The following is a 7,648-nucleotide window of genomic DNA, read 5'->3' on the forward strand; positions in this document are numbered from 1 at the left end:
GAATTCTAAGCTGATCAATGAAGAAAATATAATAGAATTTAAATATTAAAAAAATTAAAATTTCTGCAATCAACTCTCGACGAAAATATACCTATCAGTCAAAGATCAACTCATGATGGAAAATATGATCACCATATCAAATGAAATCAAAATTATTGATCTGGATGATATTGATAATGACAGCTTCATCATAAACAAGGTTGGAGATGATCTCTCACGCTTCGCGCTAGTTTTTCATGTGCGAAAGGTGGTGAAGTACTTAAATACACTCTATATAAACACAAGTGGGGGTAACAGAATTGACGGTCGACGCTGCAATTTTTTTTTTTTATGATGGTTAACCCAATCAAATTTTTTGCTCAAAACCAGTTTAAAGAACCAAAAAATGAAAGATTAAATATAAATTTATTGGTTCCGGCACACTCCCAACATTTGACCTTTGATATAATATTGTCTTCAGAAAATTGTGATAAGGAAAACAAATTAAACGCAGTCTTACCATCATGAATTGAAGTCCTTGCCGTCTAATATCTTCTGGGAGCTCTCATAGTACAACACGCGTTCGCACATTATTTGGTACACTGAACAAATAATATCAAAGATGATTTGATGTACAACTTCAGCAGGTCAGGTCGTATTCAGAGCTGCTGCAGTGTACAACGCAGAACCTAAAAATGCCATAAAGTGTTGCCCCAAGCTTGCTAAAACTGGGTGTCCAAAGTTATCACCATCTGGGTAGTTGACATTAGTATTGGACTTGGGCAGAAGGGGAATGCTTTAATATTCGTTTCCTTCTTGGAAGCGTCCTGTAATTCAGCATTTTAAGGTTATCATCTGGGTAGTTGGCATTAGCATTGGACTTGGGCACAAGGGGAATGCTTTAGTATTAACTGCCCTCTTGGAAGTGCCCTGTAGTTCAGTAATTCAGTGGTTGAAACAGCTTAAGCTAATTGTTTTCTTGATGGAGTTCTATGGGGAGATGCCATCCAAGGAACACAGCATTCATGCTTTCATGGAGTTACTGGTGGAGCCTATCCTCGAGAAATATGGCCGTATTGAAGATCCATCTCCTGTTGCCCAACAAGAGGTTGCCGAGCAGGTATCATTATTATTATGACTAATGGTGTGCTTTTATCGGTTTCTTCTTAATTTACACCTGTTTCTCAGCTTTTGCTAATATTCTATGTTTTGGGTTTATTTTTCTTGAATATAATGTGCATACTCTGTTTTCTAATTTCAGAATAGTGTTCAAATATGATATGCATTGGAAACGTTTCTTCTCTCATCAGTAGAGACAAGCCCATTTGTTTTGAAATCTTGTTAATTTTAACATCCTTGTATTATCTGCAGGAGGAGGAGTGGTCTAGGTTGAAAAAAAAAGTCCTATTGCAAAATGTCTTTACTAACATATTTGTTTTTCAATATTTGTGTTTTTAACCTCTATTCATGGTTTGCACGGAGAAGACCGGCCTACATTTAAAAGTCTATTGCAAAATTTATTTATCTATATAGAAATTTTGGTTGCTGAGATTTCCAAAAGTGTTTGCTAGTTGTCAACTCGTAATCCTTTCAGATACCTGTCCTAAGTAATGTACATACTCTGTTTTCTAATTTCAGAATAGTGTTCAAATATGATATGCATTGAAAACGTTTCTTCTCTCATCAGTAGAGACAAGCCCATTTGTTTTGAAATCTTCTTAATTTTAACATCCTTGTATTATCTGCAGGAGGAGGAGTGGCCTAGGTTTAAAAGTCTATTGCAAAATTTATTTATCTATATAGAATTTTTGGTTGCTGAGATTTCCAAAAGTGTTTGCTAGTTATCAACTCGTAATCCTTTCAGATACCTGTCCTAAGTAATGAATATTTTTATGGACAAGCATTATGTATATTGTGGCTTGGATGGGAAAGCTCTCCGTCTCCGTGTGAAGGAGGGTATACTTTTCACGTGGACAAAAGGATAATGATGCATAGAAAATTAAGTAAAGCCTCCTAGAAAATTTAGATTCTTGGAATAGGCAGCTAGCAGTTGGGTTCAATGAGTGAGAAAAAATGCTGTGGCAGATTAACAATAACTGACAAAGCTGCATCAAGTCTACGAGCATGTGTGCCAAAAAGAGTATATAATAAGTAATAACTCGTTATAATAGTTTTATATGGGCTTCGTCTTTGTTATCCTCCATGCTTAAAAAGACTCTTTGATGTGTATTCATTTCAGGGACGGATGCAAGTATTATATGGAGGTTTGAAGCTCGGTTTTCCTTAGATATCTCATTGAAGGATGGGCCATTCTGATGATGGTCAATGGTATTGGCACCTAAACAATATATGTTATCTCTTCACAGCTACATTCAATGGCGTACACAATAAACTTGTCAGTAAAAAAGGTTTTAGAAGTTTATTCAATAAAATGAAGAACTTAATATTGCATACAGACAAGTTGAGGGTGACATTTGTGTTCATTCATAGAGTGCTGCACCAATAGACTTGAAGCTTAATTTTTTAAACAGACGCTGTTTCAAGTTGGATTCTCATACAGTACATTTACTCAATATCACGAGTTTGTTCAATTTTCAACTATGTGATTCTTGCCATTTGAATGGCAGTGGATAATTTCTTCACTTGCCTGTTTATTTATAGTAACAACCTATTATTTGTGCCAGTTAAACTCTTCAGTATGAATACTGTGGATCCACCATAAGGCCACGAATAATAGATGTGATATGTGAGTAATTCTATCATGAAAATGCTATGATATAAAGAGTTTTAATCATTGCACAAAATTTATAATCAGGCTTTATCACTTACAGTTCTTACTATTATTTATTTATTCTGAATTTTAATACACACCCACATTCAAATATGTGTATATACTATATATACACAGTATACATGTAGATAAATAGGTTGATATAGCCAACAGGCCAAGGGATCGCTGAAGAAACTTGAACTATATAGCAAAACCCAAAAGCCTTGGAGGCCACAAGGTAAGATAGTAGGAACTGAAAAGAAAGCTTAACAAGTTGCTCTCCAAGATTTAATAAAAATGCAACAAGTATCAGAACTGAATATAAAAGCCGAAATAGAGAATCAAAGGTTCTACTATCCCAGCTATGACAAGAAGTATTAGACTTTCAACTGAGACAACTTAAATGAGAACCTAAAACAGAGATGCTAAAGCAAACTGCTCTCTTACTTAACTACTATAGATAATGTCATTGAAGTCTTGTTATTTTGCCAACTTTCGTTGTGAAAGAAATTTGTCATTTGAAAATTGAATTCTTTATAATGTATAGGTTATTTATTTGTTGAGATGCACTTTGTTTTGTTTTATGCCCATATTTTTCTGTTTTAAATTTTTAATATTTTAAACTTTTAAAATAAAAAATGAATGTTATCTGTTGTTCATAGTGTTGACGTGGCTAAAGTTGGATTCCCAACTCTCTCTGGTAAACGCAGAATAGAATGCTGAGTATCCTATCCTCTCTTGCTTAAGGAATCCCTAATGCTGTTTTAAGTGAACAAAGAGGACAATCTCAAGGTTCCAAATGTCAGGTCATGACTTCGAGATAACTCAATGGTTTGATGTGTTTTGCTGGTAACACAAGGGGGCTTACGTTTATAACAAGCTGGTCTGCATTTGACGATGCTGTGATTCTCAAGTTGGGAAATAAAAGCAAAAGAGAAGAATTTAGGAGACCTAAGGATAGTGACAATAACAGTTAATGCAACGGGTAGACAGATTTCGATAAACCAATTCTTGTTTCGCCAGAGACATCCTCACAACTTGACAAGAATGGTGCAAGCTCCAAAGGATAAATGGATTTTCAGACTATGGGGATTCATCGAGGCATCCAATTCTGGCGCAGCCTGAGACAAATAGTCACAGTTGAACTAGGCACATTTTTGGGTTCAAACTAATCATGCACGATGACCTACAATCAGTAGGTCCCCAATTGTGTAAACCTGAAATGCATGAAATACCCCCCGACACTTTGCCATTAGAACCACTAAACTCTAATTAACCAGCTGAAAAGGAAACCGTGCAAACAGAATAAAACCAAAATAACAAACACCAGATTCAATGTTCATATATTGATTTTGGCTGTCATTACAACAATTTCTTACAACAGCTCTATTCTATTCTACTCTGCTAACTGCTAAGATCTATCTAATTTCTAACTCCTAAAAATCTAACTACTGAAATCCAACCTTCTAACATCTAACCCTTTACAAGAGAAATGCCTTTGCCTTTTATAGAGTTTACAATTTGAATAAAAGGCCAGGATTGACTACCTCCAAGGGCCTTGATTTGCCTTCTAGAAACTTTGCAGCTTTAACCTATGCCTAATTACTTTCAGTTGTCCTCCCAACCACTTTATCAACTACCTGCAATTGTTTGGTATCAATTCAGGTCAATCTGGTAGTTAAAAATAACTGACTTGTGTCCCTTCATTTTAAATACATTAGATGGGGCCCACAGGCAGTCCAGGCAGTCCTTTTACAATAAAGCAGTTCAATTTTAAACTGATTTTCTGGAATTAATTTTAGTTGTGCATCTTGGAGAATGTATACACTTGTATCATTTTGAGTGTTCTTTGTCTTTGGTCTTGAGGGTGAATCTCAACTCTGTGGTTCAGGTGGTGGTGCGCTTCCTCGTGCTTTGTTTTACGCTTTGCAGTGCGTTCTTCATTGGCATCGCTCGGGGTTGTCATCTTGATACTATGCATTGCATTTTCGCTTCCCAGCGTTGATCGTGATCTGCAAACAATCCATTTCAACTTGAATTAAGCACCTTGCAAAATTAAATAAATTTAACAAATATTAAATTTTTAAGGCAATGTCGGGCCTTGTTTCGGCGAAGATGAAAGATGTTTTGCCTTTAAAACAATATAAACCCCCCTCTGCAAAATTAGGGTTTTAAGCGAACTTCTCTTGACTTATCACTAGCAAACTCGGCCAGTTTGGTTAAAATGAGCGAACTTCTTGCCCTTGCAAAATAAAAACCGCACTTAGGTTTTATTTCGCTCTTTTCACTTAGTTTTAAAAACAAAACTTGGCCATGTTTGATGAAATGTACGACTTTTGGTTGGCAATTTTCAAACTTTAAAGCGCCCTTCTCTTAAGTTGTAAATTCGGCCACTTTGCTTAGAATGGGCGACTTTAGGTTGATACTTAAAGCACCCCTTTTCACTTAAACACGAAATTCGCCCTTTACCTTAAAATGTGCGATTTTATTTGCCATGTGAGATTCCATTTTAAACGCCCCTCCCTTACAACTAGCAAACTTGGCCATTTTAGAGAAAAAAAGCAAGAATTTAGACGTCTAATGTTAAACTCGGCCTTATTAAGTGAAATGTGATTTGCTTTGGATGCCAAACCTTATTTTATTTTAATGCTCCTTATAAAACTCGACCCCCTTCTAAATGAAATTCAGACATCTTAATGAAAATGTGTGAACTTAATGCTTGCAAATTTTTAACCTTCAAAATGCCCACTTTTATCAAAATCAGACATTTTAATGAAAATGTGCGATTTTGTGTTGAGTTTCTGCTAGCTGGCGAACTTAGCAAAATAGCCGAACTCGGTTGTTTGGGTTAAAATGTGATCTCATGCGACTTTGCTCTCCCCGCGATATGCTTTTCACCAAACTTTTTCTTTAATCGCACGATGCCTTAAGTGGAAATTCGGCCATGTTTGATGAAATGGGCAAAGTTTGTTCAATCCTCAAAATGCTGAGTGAGAAATGCACGACCTTTGCCTTCTGACTTGTGCGATTCTATGATTCTTTCGTTGCCAACGAAACTCGGCCATTCTCAGTACGATTCTTACCCTTGACTAAATTCGCGATTTTTAGAAAAGATGCAGGCCTTTCATTACCTTATTTGCCCTCTGCAAACTTCGGGATTTTTAATTAAGATGAGCGGATTTGTTTAAGGCGGGGTTTATTTTGAAATGACACAGCCTGCCATCTCTCTCTCGGCTGGGCAAACCAAGGGCAAAACTGGGGGGGGGGGGGGACTTGTCTCAGACGGGGTGTGTGTGCAGAACTCACAACACATTATAGTGATGTTAAATTGGTATTGTTGTTATAGTCATCAAGGTTTAAATTTTTACAAGGTCATTGTGATCATGAACATTGTGTCCTCGTTGATCCATTGTGTTCGCAGATTTGAACCTTAATGTTGAAGCTGTTGGTTTTCATACTAGTGACTTAGTACACCAAAATCTCAGTAGACTTGTGTGCTCCCAAGCTTTGTGCTTCTACTGGACTACTGAACTTGTAGATTAAGATTATTCACATTAATTCTATGCATTTGTACTGGAGATGAGGTCTCCGTAATTCCGTATTATGTATAGATAGATAAGATGAATGCTATCTGAAAATTAAGACCAATCTGAAAATTAAGACCATATTGTAGTTGCTTAATAAGATAGAAGTTGCTTTTCCTTTGCAAAAGATTAAAAAATGATATTTCTATTTAAAAAACTTTACATTTTGATTTGTGAATTCGTAGTTATGTATGCATGTCTACATATATATTTGTATGTTATATTGTAAGATATTCTTTTCAAGCTCTTTTATTTTGTAGTTGCATATAGTAACATAGCAACATTGGGACTTTATTGAAAACGGGGTTATGCATGTCATATAAATATGAATATGTCGACAAATAAACTTATTGTTATTCTTTGATTGATGGTGTGGTAGATGTTCATCGTATTAATTAGTTCTTTGTCTGGATCAGATGCAGGCAATTGTATTGCTGTACAATTATTACCATCGAAAACAATTTCCAGAACTTGAATTTCTTGATGCTTTCACTTTCTGCAAGATGGCTGTAATCAGGTGTCAAAAACTTTTATCATACATGGGAATCTTGAGGGGCACTAATTTTTCGGTATCAGAAATTGTTCCGCAAGCTACAATAACTGAGAAAATGGTTAAGGAAGCCTGTGAAATTTGCGAAGCATTGAATTCTCCAAGAACTATGTCGAATGCAAAGACTTTTCCAGTATCAAAAGTTGCCGTATTTGTAGCTGATGCTACATATGAGAGGTGCATCCTTACTTTTGGTTCGATAACAAAAGGTGTTTGGTCTATTCTTGAAAAAGATGTCATTGGATTTGACAACTTCCTGGAAGGACCCCAAGAGTATGCCAGGCAAAATAAAATAACAGGCTCAAGTAAGAGGCCAGTTGGATTTATTGTAGATGCTGGGGATACTTCAAATAGAACAGCAATCAATGAACAAAATAAACTTAAGAAGCTGGCATTTTCAGTCGTCAAGGAACAAGCAGGTTCCTATTTCTATCTATTCTTTCTCTATGTTTCTGATAAGTACTTTTGACGTAGAAAACTGATGGAAAAAGGAGGCACTTTAGCTCAATGTAGTTGCTTATCTTCAATTACTTAGTTGTGTGCTTGCTGGGCACCCATTTGTACTTGGTTTTACTTGGACAGTCAGATCATACATCATGATACCAAATCACCATGTATAATCTGTCATTGTTGCACAGAATGAATGAATAGCTACAACCTTTACATTCTCTATACATATACATGTTACTGGTATAACCACTACTACCAGCTCCTCGCTTGCAGTAACTCACACCAACATAGCATTGCTCACGATTGCTTGCACTA

The 7,648-nt window shown here is 36.0% G+C and overlaps 1 protein-coding gene across 1 annotated transcript; it reads left to right on the forward strand.

Moving 5' to 3' along the window:
- The first annotated feature begins 217 nt into the window (after nucleotides 1-217).
- On the forward strand, nucleotides 218-7,367 carry LOC131077360 (uncharacterized). Its single transcript, XM_058014845.2, has 2 exons — nucleotides 218-1,099; nucleotides 6,750-7,367. The coding sequence occupies exons 1-2, from the start codon at nucleotides 962-964 to the stop codon at nucleotides 7,350-7,352; spliced, it is 741 nt and encodes a 246-aa protein (XP_057870828.2). The 5' UTR covers nucleotides 218-961; the 3' UTR covers nucleotides 7,353-7,367.
- The last annotated feature ends 281 nt before the right edge of the window (nucleotides 7,368-7,648 follow it).

Source organism: Cryptomeria japonica, chromosome 4, assembly GCF_030272615.1.
Source record: "Cryptomeria japonica chromosome 4, Sugi_1.0, whole genome shotgun sequence".
NCBI lineage: Eukaryota > Viridiplantae > Streptophyta > Pinopsida > Cupressales > Cupressaceae > Cryptomeria > Cryptomeria japonica.

Excerpts from the sequence above, each read along its gene's own strand:
- LOC131077360 (XM_058014845.2), top strand. The coding sequence starts at position 962 with ATGGAGTTCTATGGGGAGATGCCATCCAAGGAACACAGCATTCATGCT. Across the intron at positions 1,100-6,749 it reads AACAAGAGGTTGCCGAGCAG|ATGCAGGCAATTGTATTGCT; the intron begins GTATCATTATTA and ends TGTCTGGATCAG.